Genomic DNA, 20,437 nt, shown 5'->3' with positions numbered 1-20,437 from the left:
TCACTTGTGGCCTGGTTTGGCCTCTATTGGAAACAGGATGCTGGGCTTGATGGACCCTTGGTCTGACTCAGCATAGTAATTTCTTATGTTCTTATGTTCCGGCTGCTGTATGGCCTCCTCTCCACCAGAGGATCCCTATAAGCCTGGCTCTGAATTACCAGCGTGTCTTTGGTCCCTTGCCTTCCCTTGTCCCTTGCCTCTGCACCACCAGAGGACCTCCACTACCTCTCACCCCTGGCTGGCCAAGCCCCTCTCTTCTGCCTGCACCACACCCAGACTCCTGCCCTACTTAATCCTGCCTCTCCCATGCTTCAATGCTTTGACACAGAATTCCCTTGGGCTTCTTGCTCTAGCCATCCATGCCTTGTGGTCTTTCCAGGCCATTCTTTGTATTTCCTTGTGGCCTCCAGGCCTTCTGAGTCTTGCTTCCTTGAGCCTTGTTCCTTGGCCTTGGGCCTTCTGTTTCTTGGTTCCCTTGCTTGTCCTGTGGCCCCTTGCCTTCTGTTGTGTCAGGCCTGCCTGAGATTCCCAGATTGCTTCTGTTTCCAGGTCTCCCTGTTTCGTAGCTTCCAGCCTAACCCTGAGACTCCTAGGTCTCTCCCTGTTTCTAGGCCTCTCTCTGCCTTGCCCCTTGAGGCCTTCCTTGCTTATGCTGCATTCAGGTATTCTATGTTCCATGTTCTGTGTAGTCCTTGTCCTGGTTTGTCCTGTTCTGTCCTAGCCTGACTTGTCACAGTCCCTGTTCCAGTTCTACTCTTACCCGCATCCAGCTCCAGTCTGTTCCAGTTCTTCCAGTGCTCTTACCTGCATTTAGTTCCACTCTTACTTGCACACCGTTCCTGTATTCTAGTCCATGCTTACCAGCACTTAGCTCCACGCTTACCTTCACTTTGTTCCTGTGTTCCAGTGCCACCCTTAATTGCACACAGCTCTAGTGTTTGAGCAACATCCCAGCCTGCATCTCGCGCCAGAGCACCATTCCAGCTTCACTTCGTTCCTGAGCTCCAGCATAGTCTGCACTTGTTCCTGTTCCAGGCTTGCCAGACCACACATGCTTAGCTTCAGCCTTGCCCTCCTGTGCCACTTCTGGAGGTAGTGTTTACCACATCCTTGCTACAGCCCAAACCCACAACACTCATTTCACTCTCCCTTATTATTGTGCCCTGTTACTGCCATGTATTCTCATGTGTGTGAAAAACAGCTTTCCCAATAATACCCAACTCATTTTATGTATGCAGGTATCTGAGTGCGTGTGGATGTGTCTTTGTCTGCGTTTAGTGTTACTCTTCATGTGTGTGCTGTTTATTATTCAATATGTGTGCATGTTGTGTATGAAGGTGGAAGTTTCATAAAAGGTACTATTATAGGATTTTGCAGCTATAAAAGCGTATTTGCATGAATGCTTTTGAAGTAGACTTTGTTCAAACTGCTGAATTTGCAGTGAGTTCTTTAAAGGTGTCAATGAAAGGAAAAATAGAAATCATCAAAAAAACAATAAAATATAAGCATGGAACTCTAGAGAAAAGAGAGGACTAGTAAAGATGATCTTTTGTGTTTTTGAAGAACATGCTGCTAGTTGGGAGAAACATCCAACTCCACACATACAGTCCCATAAGTTGTAGAACTTGCTCAAAGAAAGGAAGGGTCATAGTCTATTAGTGAAAAAATTGGCTATTGAAGCCACAAGATGTCTTACCTTTTTGGGATATCCCAGGTGAATGCTGAATAAAACTCTACAGGCATACTGAGGCGGGAGTAGATCATGTCCACGTTACTCTTCTGGGTACCAAATGTCTTGTGAATTACTTTCAGACAGGGTGGACTATCTATGGTTCCATCAATTCTAATTACCTAAAAGAAATGATAAGCGCTTTAGGAATACTGACATTAGCAGTGACTAGCTATTTTTACTCATACCAGAAGCTGAATGTTCAACAGTTTCCACATCAGTGCCCAGCTCAGAGACACAGCAGCAGTGCCACCCTAGATATGCACAGATTCAGGCACAACCTGTAATTCTTAGTGACCTCAAAAGGAGTCTAACACTGAAGATAAAAATGCAAGTTTGCCATTTCAAAGTTCCAAAAGTACATTTATATAATACTCAGAAATACTAAAGAAATACAACCCCCAGCATCTTTACTGTCTGTCAATGAAATATCTCCTGAACTATCTTAGGGATATCTAACCCTCAGCACCTTCACAGCTGTTCATTGGAAACTCTACTGTGGGATTAGTGACATAGTTAGAAGACGGTGTACAAGTGATGGTACCTCAACATGAGGGTGATCTTTGGGCACATTGACGAAGGTTGGCAGGCGTTTGCTAAACCATGTGGCAACATCACGGTTCATGTTAACAGCATAGGGCTTGAAACCCTCCTGGAGGCCACACATTGTATAGTACTTGAAGGTACTTGCATCCATCCCAAGGTTCATGCGACCAATCTGAGACAAGCCCAGGGAGCAAACAGGGAGGAAACCTGAAAAAGAGGTGTGAATATAGTGAAAAGAATTTATCTGAGAAATTAGCAAGACATGCAGGAGGTATATTTATTACTACTTTTGATTACAAGAGATATGAAACAGAAAGGCAACTCTTAACAACTCATGACTTCTGCATAAACATCTGAATATATCACCAAGAATGAGACTGTGTCTCAGTCTTACTGCAAAAGTTGACATATTTTACAATAGGCCCACTGAACTCTCATGGTTATTTGGATCTTTGATCTACTCACAAAAGGCCACAGCACAAACTAGAAAAACCTGAACTAGAGAAGTTCTTCACTGATTGGCCCCTTATTAATAGCTGAAAGACTAATGCCCATTCAGAACTTAGTTCCTCACTGATTGAACATTCACAGACAACTGAAGGGTCAATTCCCATTTAGAACTCAGTTCTGAATGTGAATTGGTTCTTCACTGATAGTGAAGAGTCAATCCCTATTCAGAACTGAGTTCTAAATGATGATTGGCCCTTTAGTTGTCAGTGAAAGGCCAATCAGTGAGAAACCAATGTAAATAAATTAATACATAGATGCCAGGAACTGTCAGAGTTCCAGGCACTTATGTACTGCAGGAGTGGGAGCAGCCATGAGACCCCACAATTCCCACTCTGCATTTGGAAGCCTATTGGGGGGGTCTCAGGTAGGGGAAGGAATTTCACCAGATATTATTTTCAAGGTAGAAGAAGGGGGCAGGAAAAGTTCTGTTTAACCCAGGACATTTTTTAAGAGATTGGGAGGGACAGATAGGGGTGGCCATCTTGATTTTTGAAACCGGTGTCGGGTGTGGAAAGGGAGGAGAAATTCAGCTGTGGGTTGACTGCTCTTTTGTTTTCCTTTATTCAGTAAGCCAGTGAGCATAAAAGTTAACTGGATAACTTTATCCAGGTAACTTTAGCTGAGTATTTTCAGCAGGAGACTTGTTCTGCTGAATAGTCATCTAAAATTATGCTGGCAACTTTTCCATTCACTGGCTTACTCAATATGGATTTCTTTTGATTTTATACCATCACATAGAAGTAGCCTAATCATTAGAACAGATGACTGAGAAACTGGGAAGCCAGAGTTCAAATACAATGGTTAGTGTCTTAGGACTAAGCTAATATAACAAAAACGTTTATGTCAACAGACAAATTTTAGCATCTTTTTACCTTATTTTGTCCCCCTGATGAAGCCTCATTAAATATAAAACATAAGATTTGTTGGAGGATTTTGCATTTTATTTTATTTAAACATACTCCTCACTTTTCCAACTTATTGAATTTATTAAGAATTTGTTGTCCCTATTCCAACATGATTTACAAGCTTTTATAGATAACAGAAGCTGGTTTTATAAAAAACAAATTGAGCAAACGTGTTCCATATCATAGCTCGTACAAGCCACTTCTATCATTTTTTTATTTTCTGTTATAGAGTTTTACATGGATGCTTTTTACCAGTGATGATTATAACATTTCAATCTGCAAAGAAATTTGCTAGAAAATGATATAACTATAATGATATAACTATAACCACAACAGTCGTGGAATGAACTGGCTTTGTCATCCATATTAAGATTTTAGATCAGTTAAATAATTTATTATTATAAAGAACAAAAATGTGATATATATATATATATATATATATATATATGTATGTATGTATGTATATAATTAGATAATGCCGCAGGGTAGCTTCTGAATAAGGAACAATAAGATAAAAGGTATAAGATGTATCAAGGATAGCATCTGGAACAGGTATAATAAGGTAAAGGCATCTAAGAAAAGCAGAAATTAAAATGACTGCTGCACATCAATAAAACAGTCTTCTAGGTAATATCTGGATAAGGTATATTAAGTAAGAAGCACGAAAGAAGAAAAACGCATTGGTGTACAGCATTAGAACTGACAACTTGTTGATTCTGCTGCAACTCAAACTCATTCTAGAAACCAAAGCAAAGCTTGGGAGGGAGGCTAAATTACTCCTTCTGAAATGAAATCAGCTTCAAAAAGCCTGTTTTTAGCAGTTTTCTGAAAAGTAGCAGGGTGGAAACTAGTCAAAAGTTAAGTGGCAGGGAGATCCAGAGGGTTGAGTCCCAAGAATGCTCTGTCTATGGTACTTGAGAGGTGCAGTACCTTAGGCATCAGCAGGGCCAAAGTAAGCACTAGGTAGACAAGGTGAATAATTAAATCTCCACGGTTCTGGAGGTAGCAGTGGCAAGGGCATGGCCTACTTTCTGCCCAAAACAGGATTAGCAGCCAGATGTCCAAATGATTTCCTTTATTGGGTAGCCGTCGGCTGCCACTAATAAAAATGGCGCCGATGGCCCTTTGCCCTCACCATGGCACGGATACCCTGTTACATTTTTATTAGTGGCGGCCGACGGCCCAAGAGCGGGAGAGTGCTCCTGGGACCACCACTGGACCACCAGGTAATTTAAAACATTTGGGGGGGGGGGAGTCGGGAGGGTAGGGGAAGCTACGGGAGATGTTTTAAAGGGTCGGGGTGGGTTTAGGGATTATTTTTGTGTGCCGTTTTTCCTGCCCTCCCCCAAAACGATAAGAGAACCCCCAGGAACAATTTCATGGGGTTTTCCTATCGGTTTCGGGGAGCCCCCGATTTCTGACAACTTTGAAAATATCGTACAAGATTTTCAATCGTCAGAAATACGATTCGCATCCCTACTAACTGCCAGCACTCAAACAGGAACAATCTTATCTATGAAAGGCAATGCTGCAAATATTACACCAAGTCTTAAAACATCAATATGGGGCGGATTTTCAGAGCCCTGCTCGCCTAAATCCGCCCAAATCCGGGCGGATTTAGGCGAGCAGGGCCCTGCGCGCCGGTAGGCCTATTTTACATAGGCCTACCGGCGCGTGCAGAGCCCCGGGACTCGCGTAAGTCCCGGGGTTTTTGGAGGGGGCGTGTCGGGGAGGCGTGTCGGGGGGCGGGCCCGAACCGCGCTTGCGTTTTCAGGGCGTGTCGGGAGCGTTCCGGGGGCGGGCCCGGGGGCATGGCTACGGCCCGGGGCGGCCCGGGGGCGTGGCCGCGCCCTCCGGACCCGCCCCCAGATTGCGTCCCGGCGCGCCAGCGGCCCGCTGGCGCGCGGGGATTTACTTCTCCCTCCGGGAGGCGTAAATCCCCCAACAAAGGTAAGGGGGGGTTTAGACAGGGCCGAGCGGGTGGGTTAGGTAGGGGAAGGGAGGGGAAGGTGAGGGGAGGGCAAAAGAAAGTTCCCTCCGAGGCCGCTCCGATTTCGGAGCGGCCTCGGAGGGAACGGGGGTAGGCTGCGCGGCTCGGCGCGTGCCGGCTATACGAAATCGATAGCCTTGCGCGCGCCGATCCCGGATTTCAGCGGATACGCGCGGCTACGCGCGTATCTACTGAAATCCAGCGTACTTTTGTTGGCGCCTGGAGCGCCAACAAAAGTACGCCTATTCGCAGTTTTTGAAAATCTACCCCTATATGTCCTGTGAGAAAAATAGAACAAACCAGGCTGCTATAAATCCCTACATAGAAACTGCAAGCTAGAAAATACCCCACCTCAAGTAAACATGGAGAACACAGACTCACCCTTACCAAATACAGAATAAAGAGACCATAAATTATAAATAGAAACATATAGACAGAAACTGAACTGGAAACTGCAACAAGTCAGACTTTGTGTGTAATGCAGCAAAGGAGAAACAAACATTATCAGTCCTTATAAATCTTCAAACAATAAAATAGGAAAATTGGTTCTTATCTGCTAATTTTCATTCCTGTAATACCACAGATCAGTCCAGATAAGTGGGTTATGCATCCTTACCAGCAGATAGAGGCAGAGAACAAAAACTTTGAGGTACTGCTACATATCTGAGAGTGCCACCTGCAGTCTTTCAGAATTGACCTGTACCCAAGCCAGATATTATTCCCTCAAAACTCTTTCCAGGGTGAACAGGCTACCTAGGGTTGGAACCCCTGAAATGGAGCCCACAATACTTCCAGAAACTCCAAAACCAGGCTTATAAACTATGAAGAGAACGTATATACCATCTAACAAGTTCTTCTTAAAAAAGGATCTCCCAGGTAAGGAAATTTGGATTTTCAGTAGAGACGGGGTGGGCTTCTGGACTGATCTGTGGTATTACAGGAATAAAAATTAGCAAGTAAGAGAAAATTTTCCTTTCCTGAACATACACAGATCAGTCCAGACAAGTGGGATGTACCCAAACACCCCAAGACCCACACGAAGACCACTCTCACCAAAGGCCACATACTCCTACACCCTCACATCCAAATGATAGTGCTTGGTGAAAGTATGAAGAGAGGACCACACCGCAGCCCTACAAATCTCCTGAGGAAACAGCAACTGACACTTTTCCCAGGAAGCCGCCTGTGCTCTGGTAGAATGCAATTTTATCCCCACTGGAACTGTGCGACCCTTACAAATATAAGCTGAGGAAATGGCTTCCTTCAGCCAACAAGAAATTGTGGCCTTTGAGGCCATGTCTCCCTTCTTTTCATCACCAAATAGCACAAAAAGGTGATCTGAGTGCTGGAAACTATTGGTGACCTCCAGATACCTCAGCATTGTCTGTTGCACATCTAAAAGGTGCAGCTCCCTATCCTGAGGGGTATTCCTCGATCACTCCAGAAAGGATAAAAGCTCCAACCTCTGATTAATGTGAAAGGATGACAACACTTTCGGTAAGAACGACGGAAATATCTACAACGTGACACTGACATTAGAAATGCACAAAAAGGATCCCTGCAGGACAGCACTTGTAATTCCAAAATCCTTCTTGCAGAACATATGACCACTAGAAACATGACCTTCAAAGTCAGGTCCTTCACAGTTGCTCTCTTCAAAGGCTCAAAAGGAGTGCCACAAAGTACATGCAGTGTTGCGCCGGAGGTGGACCCTTGGGCCGAGCTGGGATTGAGGCAACCCACAGGTAGGGACCTAAGGGTCCCCACCATCGGCAGGCGGAATGGGCTGATGAACAGAGGCCGGCTGGAGCTTCACCAATACCAGCCTTTGTTCCCCGTGGGTTGAGCCTTTGGGTGCCAGGGCCAGCTGGACTTAGGTAGGCCTCTATGTAGACAATGAGGAGATCGATTTCAGCCCAGAGACAGCAGCAGAGAGATGGTACAGTCTTACACTGGACAAGGTAGTGTCCTGGAGACTAGGGCGTCAAAGAAACGAAGGCAGACAGGGGGTGCCCGAGCAAGAGCAGGCCGAAGCCTGATTTGAGCAAGTCCGGGAAGTAAGTTGAAGAGGCATCAAGGGACAGGCTAGAATCAGGGCTGGCGACAATCTGGAAGCAGTGGCAAGCAAGGCTGAGGTCTGATCATGGAGATAGTCAAGCGTAGTTGAACGATGCTGAAGTCTGGGTCTGGAGGGAGGCAACAATGTAGTCAGGAAATGCAGAGCTCTGGGTCTGGAGAGAGGCAACGGCGTAGTCAGGCAATGCAGAGGTCTGGGTCTGGAGAGAGTCAATGGCGTGGTCAGGCGAAGCAGAGGTCCGGGCCTGGAGACAGTCAATACCGTGGTCAGGCGAAGCAGAGGTCCAGGCTTGGAGAGAGTCAATGGTGTGGTCAGGCGAAGCAAAGTCAAAGTCCATGTAGGCAATCCGAGGTAAGGTGGAAGGCAGGAACTTAGGAACAAGGAGACAGGAACCAGGATCAAACAGGAACACAGGAGTGAGACGAATCTCTAAGGAGGCAAAGAGTACTTGACCAGTGAGCAGACCTGTTGCAAAGGCGAAGTTAGGGAGCGGAGCCTGCGCTTAAATACCGAAGCTCCGCTGACGTCATCATCCGGGGCTGCGGCTTGGTTCCCGCCAAGAGCCCTACATAAGCATTGGTGATGCGCACGTGCGCACCTATGGAGGGGCGCGGCGCCGAGTAGCGGCGTCTTTCCGCGGGTGATGAGAGGCCCAACGTGAAGCAATGGACGTGGTAGCTGGACTGGGAATGCCAGGGACTGCAGCTAAGCCGGAGGCTCCAGGGGAGGCCCGAGGACAGAGCTGGCAGCCCATCGCCACCAGAGAGGAGGAACCAGGAGCTGGAGTTACTGCAGAGAGGAGAGGGGAACCGTGCCACGGGTCTGCCGCGGATGACACATGTAACAGTACTCCCCTTTACGTCCCCCCTTGGAGGTCGGGATTTGCCGACCTCCTGCCCATCTGGGCACTTTCATCGTGCCCAGATGGGCACGATGAAAGTGCAGGGGGAGGGTTTTGTCCAGGATGTTTCAAGCTGGTTCCCACAAGTTTTCTTCAGGACCGTAACCCTCCCAGGAAAGAAGGTATTCCCATCAGCGGTCCCTACAGTGGACATTGAGGACTTCATGTACTTTGTAGGTTGTATCAGTCTCAGCCACCAAAGGAGGTGGTTCAGGAGCCTTTCGGGAAAGCCAGGACAAGTCCACTGGTTTTAGAAGAGATATGTGAAATGTATTGTGTATTCCCAGCATTGGAGGCAGCCGAAGCTGGTATGTAACTGATCCAATGCATCGGGTCACCGAAAAAGGTCCAATGTACCTTGGATCAAATCTTTGAGTAGGTATTTTGAATCGGATATACCGAGTGTTCAACCAGACTTTCTGGCCAGAAAGAAATTCAGGGGCCGAGCGTTGGTAACTGTCAGCAGATCTCTTGACCCAGGAAATGGCTTGACGAAAGCGGAGGTTAATCTGCTCCCATAAAGCTTTGAGGGCATTCGCAGTAGCCTGCGCCGCAGGAGAAGGTACAGATGGTATGGGTAATGGTGGTTGTGGTTGCTTCCCATAGACGATGGAGAATGGTGACATGCCTGTAGCTGTGGCGATGTGGGAGTTGTGAGAAAACTCTGCCTAAGGAAGAAGTTCAGACCAATTGTCTTGGCAGTCATTGATGTAGGTGCGGAGAATATAAGAACATAAGAAATTGCCATGCTGGGTCAGACCAAGGGTCCATCAAGCCCAGCATCCTGTTTCCAATAGAGGCCAAACCAGGCCACAAGAACCTAGCAATTACCCAAACACTTAGAAGATCACATGCTACTGATGCAATTAATAGTGGTGGCTATTCCCTAAGTAAATTTGATTAATAGCCGTTAATGGACTTCTCCTCCAAGAACTTATCCAATCCTTTTTTGAACCCAGCTACACTAACTGCACTAATCACATCCTCTGACAACAAATTCCAGAGCTTTATTGTGCGTTGTACTGGGTGGTAGCTCCTAATATGGAACCTAACATCGTGTAACTACAGCAAGGGTTATTTTTCCCTATATGCAACATCTTGCACTTGTCCACATTAAATTTCATCTGCCATTTGGATGCCCAATCTTCCAGTCTTGCAAGGTCCTCCTGTAATGTATCAAATCCGCTTGTGATTTAACTACTCTGAATAATTTTGTATCATCTTGGAGGAGAAGTCCATTACCTGCTATTAAGATTGGCCACTGTTGGAAACAGGATGCTGGGCTTGATGGACCCTTGGTCTGACCCAGTATGGCATTTTCTTATGTTCTTATGTTCTTATCCGCAAATTTGATAACCTCACTCGTCGTATTCCTTTCCAGATTATTTATATATATATTGAAAAGCAGCGGTCCAAGTACAGATCCCTGAGGTACTCTACTGTTTACCCTTTTCCACTGAGAAAATTGACCATTTAATCCTACTCTCTGTTTCCTGTCTTTTAACCAGTTTGTAATCCACAAAAGGACATTGCCTTCTAGGGATGTGAATCGTTTTTTGACAATTTAAAATATCGTCCGATATTTTTTAAATCGTCGATAATCGTTAAAGAGTGCTATACAATAGAAATTCCCCCGATTTATCGTGAAAAAAATCGTTAATTGGGTTAGTGTGCACTAACGGAAGTTATTTGGGGGGAGGTCGGGAAAACCAGCACTCCAAAACAACCCCTAAACCCACCCTGACCCTTTAAAACTAATCGCTTACCTTCCCCCACCCTCCCAAACCACCCCAAATCTTTTTACATGTACCTGGTGGTCCAGTGGAAGCCACGGGACCGATCTCCCACTCTCGAGCCGTCGGCTGCCACTAATAAAAATGGCGCCGATGGCCCGATAAAAAAAAACCCACCCGACCCTTTAAAACTGACCCCTTAGCTTTCCCCACTCTCCCGAACCCCCCCAAAATGTTTTACAAATACCTGGTGATCTAGCAGAAGTCCCGGGAGCGATCTCCCGGTCTCGGGCTGTCAGCTGCGCTAATAAAAATGGTGCCGATGGCCCTTTGCTCTTACCATGTGACAGGGTATCTGTGCCATTGGCCGGCCCCTGTCAAATGGTAGGAGCACTGGATGGCCGGCGCCATCTTTAAAAATGAAGCAGATTTGTTAGGCAAGACTTCCCTTGAGTAAATCCATGTTGACTGTGTTCCATTAAACCATGTCTTTCTATATGCTCTACAATTTTGATCTTGAGAATAGTTTCCACTATTTTTCCCAGCACTGAAGTCAGGCTCACTGGTCTATAGTTACCCGGATCACCCCGATGCCTTTTTTAAATATTGGGGTTACATTGGCCACCCTCCAGTCTTGAGGTACAATGGATGATTTTAATGATAGGTTACAAATTTTTCTAATAGATCAGAAATTTAATTTTTTAGTTCCTTCAGTACCCTAGGATGCATACCATCCGGACCAGGTGATTTGCCACTCTTTAGTTTGTCAATCTGGCCTACTACAACTTCCAGGTTCACAGTGATTTCTTTCAGTTCGTCTGACTTATCACCTCTGAAAACCATCTCAGGAACTGGTATCTCCCCAACATCCTCATTAGTAAACATGGAAGCAATGAATTCATTTAGTCTTTCTGCAATGGCCTTATCTTCCCTAAGAGCCTGTAAGAGTAATTCATTTGCTTAGCTTGTCCGTTGGCTTAAGGGTGGTAAGCGGTTGTTAGACTGATGTTAATGCCGAATTTTCGGTAAAGAGCGTGCCAATATCTAGCAATGAATTGTGGACCTCTATCAGAGACAATGTCCTTGGGTAGACCATGTAATCTAAAGATGTGATGAAAGAATAGGCGTACCAGTTCAGGAGCAGATGGTAGGCCCGGTAGAGGGACAAAATGGGCCATTTTTGAAAATTGATCTATGGTTACTCATATAACAGTATGGCCCTTAGATGGTGGCAAGTCCATGATGAAATCCGTAGACAGGTGGCTCCATGGTTCCTTGGGAGCTGGAAGTGGTTGAAGTAAACCCCAGGGTCGACTGACCGGGGGTTTTTGTTGCGCACAAGTGTTACAGGATTCGACGTATGCTTTAGCATCAGAAACCATAGTGGGCCACCAGAAGAACCGCTGGAGCAGCGCCAAGGTTTGTGCTCGCCCTGGGTGACCAGCAAACTTTGAATCATGCGCCCACTGGAAGAATCTTTCTCGGAGTCATTGGGACACAACAGTCTTCCCAGTAGGGACTGGATGAGTATCAGAAAAGCAAATGCAAGCTGGATCTATGATATGGCCGGGTTCTTCCAGAGTACCTTCAGGCTTGAAAGAGTGTGATAGGGCATCTACCCAGAGGTTTTTCTCAGCTGGACGGTAACGAAGCTCAAAGTTGAAACTGGAGAAGAATAATGCCCATCGGGTCTGACGGGTGTTGAGACATTGAGCATGGCTCAAATCTTCCAGGTTCTTGTGGTCAGTGAATACGATGAATTTGTGTTGAGTGCCCTCTAACCACGGGCGCCATTCTTCAAGGGCTATTTTGATGGCAAGTAACTTGCAATTTCCGATACTATAATTTTGTTCCACAGCTGAGAACTTGCTAGAGTAAAACGAACATAGGACTGTGGATCCAGAAGCAATGCATTGGCTCAGGACAGCCTCGGCCCCAGTCGCGGAGGCATCCACTTCTGCTTGAAAGGGGCAGTTCGGGTCAGAGTGATGGAGGCAAGACCCCACCTGGAAAGCTTCTTTAAGGCGGCGGAAGGCTGTGATGGCGTGGTCAGGCGAAGCAAAGTCAAAGTCCGTGTAGGCAATCCGAGGTAAGGTGCAAGGCAGGAATGTAGGAACAAGGAGACAGGAACCAGGATCAAACAAGGAATAGGAACACAGGATGAGACAAGTCTCTAAGGAGGAAACGAGTACTCGACCAGTGAGGAGACCTGTTGCAAAGGCAAAGCTAGGGAGCGAAGCCTGCACTTAAATACTGAAGCTCCGCTGATGTCATCATCTGGGGCTGCGGCTTGGTTCCTGCCGTCGGCCCTACATAAGGATTGGTGATGTGCGCGTGCCTAGGAAGGGGCACGGCGCCGAGTAGCAGTGTCTCTCTGCGGGCCACGTGGAGAGGCCCAACGTGAAGCAATGGACGTGGTGGCTGGACCGGGTTCGCCAGGGACTGCAGCTAAGCTGGAGGCACCAGGGAAGGTCCGAGAACGGAGCTGGTGGCCCACCACCACCAGAGAGGAGGAACCAGGAGCTGGAGTTACTGCAGAGAGGTGAGGGGGTCTGCTGCGTGTCTGCCGCAGACGGCACGCGTAACATGCAGCACTAAATTGATGCTCCAATCCAGACACAACTTTCTAACCGGAGGGCACAGTTGCTTCACCCCTTCAGGAAATGTACCACATCTGGGTGAGAGGCCAAAGACATGCCCCACATCTTGCCCCTCAGGGAACCCAAAACAGACACCTGCACACACAGTGAACTATAGGCTTCTGTGAAAAAACCCCTATTGCAAAAAGGCTAAGAAATTAGGAATATCTGCCGTCAGGGGATCTAATTGCTGTTGCAAAAACCATGACTCAAAAACCCTCCAAACCCTGACATACACCAGGGACGTAGAGGTTTTCTGAGCCCAGAGAAGTGTGGAAATAACTTGCAAGATAGAAGTGATCCTTCTGATCCAAAAATATGAGACCCTGACGAAACAACCCTGGAAGGTGGGCTAGCCTGAGGGGTCCTTCTACTGCGAGATAAACTAGATCTGCGAACCATGGATGCCACAGCCACTCTGGTACCACCAGCACCACCGATCTGGGATGTGCCTGTATGCACCACAGCAATAGCCCGACGAGAGGCCAAGGAGGAAATAGCAGGATCCCTGTCAGCCACGGACATACCAGAGCATCTAGCCCCACCACTCCGACTTCTCTCCTGCAACTGAAAATCCTCATCATCTTTGAATTGGCTCTCGTTGCCATGAGATCCAACTGGAGAACTCCCCATCTGGCACAGATGTGATCCCAAGCCTCCAGAGACAACTCCCACTCCCCCGAGTTCAGTTGCTGCCTGCTGAGGAAATCCGTTTGCACGTTGTCTACTCCAGCGACATGAGAAGCCACTATCCTTCTATGTGTAGTTCCACCCAAGTGAACAATTGATGAGCCTCCAGATCCACCAGTAGAGAAGGACCGGAAGGCACATGTGCATACTGCTCCAGGCATCCCCCTGGAGAGGAGTCCAGAGTTCACTGCAAGTGATCCAAGGATTGACTTCCACAGCCCCAGCTTCCAGAGGCCCCGCACCCTTTGTATAAGAGGAGGACCAGAAGCGTGCACCTAATGGCGTGCAACATTTCAAAAATTTCAAACCCTTCAATTAACTGAGTGAAGATTAATTTAACGGTGGTTAAAGAGGATTGGTAAGTATAGCTTTCAGAAATTTTTGGACTTATAAAAGTTTGGTGAAAGGTGAAATTGAGGGATATATTGTTTAGAGTTTGTGTGTGTCTGAGGTAAAAAGCAAGACAGAGATAGTTAATTCTAGTGTCTGTCTTTCCCACCCACTCAACCATTGACTTTTAGGCATGAGACACTTTCTCATTAAAAATCAATCAGGGTCTTATCTAAACCATACCATTGTACCAGCCCTTATTAAAAGTTTAATCATCCCCTTGTAGGACACCTGCTGATTAATTAGTCAATTCACCTGTAAATTTAAAGCACTCTCATTCCAACTCCCTTAGTATCCTAAACTTAACTAGGGACTCAATAAAACTAAAATGAAGGCAACAGTCCAGCAGCAAGAGGGGGGGGGGGGGGGGGGCTTTCCAGTCTTTTCATTGAGTGTCACATGTATGATTTTTTACCCACCGGTGAGAAATTGTATGTGTGCACTTGGTGCAAAGAGTTCCTGGCTCTCAGGGAACGAGTCTAATCTCTGGAGGCTAGAGTAGCAGACTTGGAGGAGCTGAGGCAGACAGAGAGGTACATTGATGAAACCTTCAGGGACATAGTAGCCAAGACCCAAATCCAGTCTGGCAGCCCCAGTGCTGCCTTGGATCAGAAAGGTCTCCCAGTAGGAGAACATCACCCTGGTGTAGCAGGAAGTGACTCTGTAGCAAGGACCTGCTCTCCAGGTGATGTATTGTCCTCTCACACTGAGGACAAGTCTCCCAGGGCTACTGCCCAGGAGGGAAGGGTTAGGCCAGCCATCATAGTTGGTGATTCAATTATTAGAAATGTAGATAGCAGGGTGGATGGTGGACGTGAAGACCACCTGGTAACTTGCCTGCCTGGTGCAAAGGTGGCAGACCTCACGCGTCACCTAGATAGGATTATAGACAGTGCTGGGGGGGGGGGGGCGGGGGGAGCCAGCTGTCGTGGTACATGTGGGCACCAATGACATAGGAAAATGTGGGAGAGAGGTTCTGGAAGCCAAATTTAGGATTTTAGGTAGGAAGCTGAAATCCAGAACCTCTAGGATGGCATTCTCTGAAATGCTTCCTGTTCCATGTGCAGGTCCCCAGAGGCAGGCAGAGCTCCAGAGTTTCAATGCATGGATGAGACGATGGTGCAGGGAAGAGGGATTCAGTTTTTTAAGGAACTGCGGAAACTTCTGGGGTAGGGAGAGTCTTTTCCAAAAAGATGGGCTCCACAATCAGAGTGGAACCAAGCTGCTGGCACTAACTTTCAAAAAGGAGATAGAGCAGCTTTTAAACTAGAACAAGGGGAAAGCCAACGAGTCACTCAGCAGTGCATGGTTTGGAGAAATGTATCCTTAAAGGATACTAATGAAACAGGAGAGTTAGGGCATCCTGACAGAGAGGTTCCAATAAAAGCAAACATAGTCCATGTGCCTATATGTAAAAAATCACTGAAGCTAATGATTTCCAAATTATCCCTAACAACTGAAAAGCAGGTTGTTAATACAAACAAAAAACACCCTTTGAAATGTCTGTATGCCAATGCCAGATCTAGGCATCATAGTGGATAATACTTTGACATCGTCGGCTCAGTGTGCTGCAGCAGTAAAAAAAGCAAACAGAATGTTAGGAATTATTAGGAAGGGAATGGTTAATAAAACGGAATATGTCATAATGCCTCTGTATTGCTCCATGGTGAGACCGCACCTTCAATACTGTGTACAATTCTGATCACCGCATCTCAAAAAGATATAGTTGCAATGGAGAAGGTATAGAGAAGGGCAACCAAAATGATAAAGGGGATGGAACAGCTCCCCTACGAGGAAAGGCTGAAGAGTTTAGGGCTGTTCAGCTTGGAGAAGAGATGGCTGAGGGGGGATATGATAGAGGTCTTTAAGATCATGAGAGGTCTTGAACGAGTAGATGTGAATCGGTTATTTACTCTTTCGAATATTAGAAGGACTAGGGGGCATTCCATGAAGTTAGCAAGTAGCACATTTAAGACTAATCGGAGAAAATTATTTTTCACTCAATGCACAATAAAGCTCTGGAATTTGTTGCCAGAGGATATGGTTAGAGCAGTTAGTCTAGCTGGGTTCAAAAAAGGTTTGGATAAGTTCTTGGAGGAGAAGTCCATTAACTGCTATTAATCAAGTTTACTTAGGGAATAGCCACTGCTATTAATTGCATCTGTAGCATGGGATCTTCTTAGTGTTTGAGTAATTACCAGGTTCTTGTGGCCTGGTTTGGCCTCTGTTGGAAACGGGATGCTGGGCTTGATGGACCCTTGGTCTGACCCAGCATGGCAATTTCTTATGTTCTTATATTCTTATCCCTTCTTTTTTTTTTTTTTTTTTTTTTGAAAAGATTTTTATTGAGAACAAGCAGAAATACAAAAATGTAAACAATGTGGCCACAGAATCTCTGAAAAGTACAGTTCAAAATATAAAGTGGCCCCCATAGTAAGGGATACATATTTCACATTAGTAGCCCTCCATCCCCCACCCCAGCCTATATTCCCTCACCCCCCTCCCCCCCCTTTCCCTCCCGAAGCATGAGATGCGGAGGCAAGGTCAAGAGTCCAAAAAAAACCCAAAAATGTCATGACAAAGGGAAAAGGAACACACATCAATCAGGTAGACTGTCCATGGGAAATTCCTTGCAAAATCAAAGTCCTGGAATTTGGTGGTAATGACTGAAGGTACAGATTCCACGTCTGTTGAAACCGTTTCATCTGCTTGGGGGCAGACCCGGATGCCATTCTATCCATTAACATCATTTTATGAAGGTGATTCCGCCATTCCCAGAATGTTGGTGGGTCAGAGTCCCGCCAGTGCAGCAGAATCAGTTTTTTCCCCACATAGCAGCCCTTACGTAAGAATAGTCGGGTGCCCGGAGGCCTAAACAAGCGACATGGAATGGCATCAAATAGTAACCATTTGGGGGATAGTGAAATAGGAACATGTGTCAAAGCAGTGAAATATCTTGTGATTCGAGCCCAAAAACGTTTAATATGAATACAAGCCCAAAACAGGTGGGTGAGGGATCCAGCCTCCTGTCTACATTTCACACATAGGGGAGAGTTTACAATATGGGAATGAAAAGCTACAACAGTAGACAGATGAGCCCGCCAAAGAAATTTGTGCTGCATTTCCCTGTAATACATATTCGGAGAGACGGACGCTATCATAGAGAAACTGGTTTTCAACATAGAGCTAGTAAGCCCAAAATTTCCCTCACCATTCCATTTTTCAACCAACCCCGGAAAGGGGTCACCCTGGGATCGGCCCTTTAACTGCTTATAGTAATAGGACAAAGAAGGTGGGTGGGCCTTCGTGAGCCCAAACACTACTTCCAAAGTACGAAGGGCCGGTATTTGCAAAAACCCATCGTCTAAGGACTTTATATAATGGCGCAGCTGGTAATAAGTAAAACAATCCCTTCTTGATGACTGATATATGCCACCATCGTCGTCTGGTCAGAGAACATGTGAACCATCCAACCCTTTACCTAGGGCAGGAAGGCTTCTAGAGGCCGATGAACCACCCTTGTCTCCAAACGATTGATAGACCAAGACATTTCTACTGGCGACCAAAGACCTTGGGCTGATCATACCTGTCGCACTGCCTCCCAACCTTTGAGACTGGCATCCGTGGTCACCACCACCCAGTCTGGGGTCTACAAATCCATTCCTTTCTCCAGGTTGTGACACGACAGCCACCACAAAATACTGGATCTGGATTCTTCCGGCAAAGGCAAGGGCAGATGATATTCCTCCGATACCAGATTCCATCTGGACAAGAGCTCTCTCTGTATCAGTCACTTGTGAGAAAAGGCCCATGGAACTAAATTCAACATGGAGGCCATGGATCCTAGAACCTGCATATAATCCCAGACCATTGGTATTGGCAGATGCAGTAGATGCTACACTTGTCCCTGCAGCTTCTCCAACCTGTTCAAGGTCAGAAACAGCCTGCCCTTTGGAGTATTGAATAGAGCTCCCAGATACTCCAGGGACTGAGTCAATACCAGATGACTCTTCACAACATTGATGACACAACCCAGCAGCCTCAATGTGTCCATCACTCATGGAAGGGACTGAACACACTCCTTCATCTTCGCCTGAATAAGCCAATCATCCAGATACAGGTGAACCAAAACTCCTGCTTGCTGCAAAGCTGCTGCTACCATGATCATCACCTTCATGAAGGTTTGGGGCTCTGAAGCCATGCCGAAGGGGAGAGCCCAGAACTGGAAATGTTGCCCCAGTACCATGAAGCGAAGAAACTTCTGAAGGTTCCCCCAAATAGGAATATGGAGGTAGTCGTCTGGTATGTCCAATGATACTAGGAATTCAACTCTGTGAACTGCTGCGATCCCCGTGTGCAATGTCTCCATCTGAAAATGTGACATTCGTAAAGCCCTGTTCACCCTTTGCAAGTTGAGAATGGGCCAAAACGTATCTTCCTTTCTGGGAACCACAAAGTAAATGGAGTACCTTCCTTGGTCCTGCTCCCGCAGCGAGACTGGAACTATCATGTTTAGATCTAGCAGTCACTGAAGAGTCCCACTCACTGCCTCTTACATGAGACATGATGCAACTTGGGACTCTAGAAAGGCCTCCTTTACAGGGCATGAAACTTCTAAGGCATAACTGACTCTTACAACCTCTAAGACCCAATGGTCCAAGGTAACTTGACCCACTCCTCATAAAAGCTGGACAATCTGCCGCCTACAGCCTCTACAGAGGAATGGTGACCCAGTGGCTTCATTGCGCTGATTTCCCGCCATCGGCTTCCTGACAGGTAACATCTCTAGGGGCCCTATGGAAACCTCCAAAAGGACTGCTGTCTACCTGACAACTGCTTAGCCCCTGGCACAGAAAGACCCTTGCCTAAGCAAAATCCCCGCGAATCCCAAAAACGGGACAGGGAAGGGAAAAGGTTCTTACTGCTCTTTTTATCCTCAGGCAAACTATTTCTTTTGGATTCACCCAAAGATTTCATCAACTGATCCAAATCCTCCCCAAACAGTAGCTTCCCTTTAAAGGGAAGATTACAGAGCTGAGACTTGGACCACGTGTCCCCTGACCAGTTGTGCAATCACAAAAGCCGGCATGCCGCAAGCGCTGAGATCATGCTTCTAGTGGTTGTACACACCAAATCATAGTGGTTGTACACACCAAATCATACAGCACATCTGGTATATAGGCCACCCCAGCCTCCAGGCGTGCCGACTGAGGAGGGCTGAGTGCTCTACTCGCCATCTGCTCTTGTGCCTTCTGAACCCAGCACAAACATACACGCTGCATTATACTGCCACACACCGCAGCCCGTAGACTCAGGGCAGATACCTCAAACATGAATTTTAATTGAATCTCCAACTTGTTGTAGGATCCTTCAGAGCAGCTGATTCTACAACCAGAATCGTGGTCTTCTTGATCACGGCGGACATACCCGGGTCCATCTTAGGTGACCTCAGACAAGCCAGGTTCTCCTCCATCAAAGGATAAAGCTTCACCATTGCTCTCCCAATCTTCAAACCCGCTTCTGTAAAGTCCCACTCCCAGCTAATGAGCTTCTGAATCTTCTTAGGTACCGGGTGTTGTACTTTGGACATTGAAGCGTGGGCTCTTGGTTGCTGTAAGAGATGACACCTCCCACAGGGTGGAGCCCTGTGGGGACTTGCAGCGCTAGGCTAGCTCTAGGCAGAGATGGACACAGAGATATATCTTTATTGTACTGCAACGTAGATGGTAACCCGAGGATCGGGTGAGGATTCCAGCTAGGAGAGGAGAGCCAGATGATAATGTTCCATCTGTATGTAGCAGAGTGGAATGGCAGTTCCACAGACTCACCAGGTCCACAGTGCAGGGTAGATCGAGAGTCTATGGAGAGAGAGATGAGACAAGCAAAGACAGAACTGGAAAGGCAGTACTCACTCTGATGCTGGTAGTTGTAGTAGGAGAGAGCCCCGAGGAGCAGAGGTCTCGGACGAGCAAGGCCCCGAGGAGCGGGTACTGTAGGCATCCTGGTAATAGGTAGGCAACCCCGAAGGGTAAATAGGAACAAGGCAAGGCCCCCGAGGAGCGGGTACCTCAGGCGTCATTGTTGGTAGCAGATACCCCGGAGGGTAAAGAGGAGCGAGACAAGTCCCCCGAGGAGCGGGTGCCTTAGGCTATCTTGTTGGTAGCAGATAACCCCAGAGGGTAAAGAGGAGAGAGGCAAGGCCCCCGTGGAGCAGGTACATAAGTCGTCCTGGAGTGAGAGTACACAGAGCGGGAGCATCTGGTAACGAGGAGAGATCAGCATGGAGGATTCCTTGCTAACTCGTAGCTGGAATTGTGAAATGGGTTT

General features: G+C 46.8%; 1 protein-coding gene across 1 annotated transcript in view; it reads right to left on the bottom strand.

The window, feature by feature from the left end:
- RYR3 (ryanodine receptor 3) overlaps positions 1 to 20,437 on the bottom strand; it is a 1,291,138-nt gene that overhangs the window by 907,176 nt on the left and 363,525 nt on the right. Inside the window, 2 exon segments of the mRNA XM_029600192.1 lie at positions 1,697 to 1,851; positions 2,274 to 2,482. Coding sequence (XP_029456052.1) covers positions 1,697 to 1,851; positions 2,274 to 2,482 — 364 coding nt within the window.

This window comes from Rhinatrema bivittatum, chromosome 4, assembly GCF_901001135.1.
Source record: "Rhinatrema bivittatum chromosome 4, aRhiBiv1.1, whole genome shotgun sequence".
Lineage (NCBI taxonomy): Eukaryota > Metazoa > Chordata > Amphibia > Gymnophiona > Rhinatrematidae > Rhinatrema > Rhinatrema bivittatum.
The sequence above is the reverse complement of the archived record's forward strand: the minus strand, read 5'-3'. Positions and strand labels throughout refer to the sequence as shown.